This window comes from Myotis brandtii, unplaced genomic scaffold (genome assembly GCF_000412655.1).
Source record: "Myotis brandtii unplaced genomic scaffold, ASM41265v1 scaffold561, whole genome shotgun sequence".
In the NCBI taxonomy this organism is placed as follows: domain Eukaryota; kingdom Metazoa; phylum Chordata; class Mammalia; order Chiroptera; family Vespertilionidae; genus Myotis; species Myotis brandtii.
In genome coordinates this window covers 1570998-1571916 of record NW_005370085.1, presented here as the reverse complement: position 1 = coordinate 1571916, position 919 = coordinate 1570998, and the positions used below count along the sequence as shown (strand labels likewise).

Here is a 919-nt window from a genome sequence, read left to right as displayed (position 1 = left end):
GACACCTCAGGCACAGGGCACAGCCCGGCGTCAGTTCTGGGCACAGGCCTGGGATGCGGGTCCTGGGCCGGAGCAAGGCCCTGCACCCGCCGGGCCTCCGTCCCCTCCTGGGGAAGGGGAGGGGGTGTTACCTGCCCCTGGTCAGACTGTTATGAATCTCAAATGACACTGGGAGACTATGGCAGCCCCACGCTAAGGTCTGCTGAGCCCTGGCCGGCTTGGCTCAGTGGATAGAGCCTCGGCCTGCGAACTGAAGGGTCCCGGGTTCGATTCCTGGTCAGGGCACATGCCCGGGTTGCAGGCTCGATCCCCTGTAGGGGGCGTGCAGGAGGCAGCCCATCCATGCTTCCCTCTCATCATTGATGTTTCTATCTCTCTATCCCTCTCTGAAATCAGTAAAAATAATAAAGTAAATATCATTTAAAACAAACAAAAAAATACAGGTTTGCTGAAAGAACGAATGGCAGGCAACAGAATGCCACATTGACTCTCACCAGGACTATCCCAGACCTCGCCTTCCCTTCAAGGACAGAAACCCTGCAGGCTGACGCTCTATCTGCTGAGCCAAACCGGTTTGGGCGTAAATATTATTTAAAACAAATAAAAAAATACAGGTTTGCTGAAAGAATGAATGGCAGGCAATAGAATGCCACGCTGACTCTCACCAGGACTATCCCAGACCTCACCTTCCCTTCAAGGGCAGAAACTTCACCAGCGACTGTCCTCTGGGCAACCCCTCCCCCAGGACCCCGGTCCCCAACCCGGGGAGCACGGCGGAGGGCGGGAGGCTGGTGCCGAGGGACAGAGGCCCAGGATGGGCGGAGGCTCACCTGGTAGACGTCGGGGACCATGTCGGTGGCGGACCTCCAGTACGCGCTGACCTGCACGGCCAGGGGCTGGCCCTCGTCCGACAGGACGC

At 58.0% G+C, this 919-nt stretch overlaps 1 protein-coding gene across 1 annotated transcript in view; it reads right to left on the bottom strand.

Moving 5' to 3' along the window:
- Positions 1–919, bottom strand: part of MAN2A2 (mannosidase, alpha, class 2A, member 2) — a 14947-nt gene that overhangs the window by 2001 nt on the left and 12027 nt on the right. Inside the window, exon 7 of the mRNA XM_014549593.1 lies at positions 831–902. Within this exon, the coding sequence (XP_014405079.1) occupies positions 831–902 (72 nt within the window). The remainder of the gene's footprint in view (positions 1–830; positions 903–919) is intronic.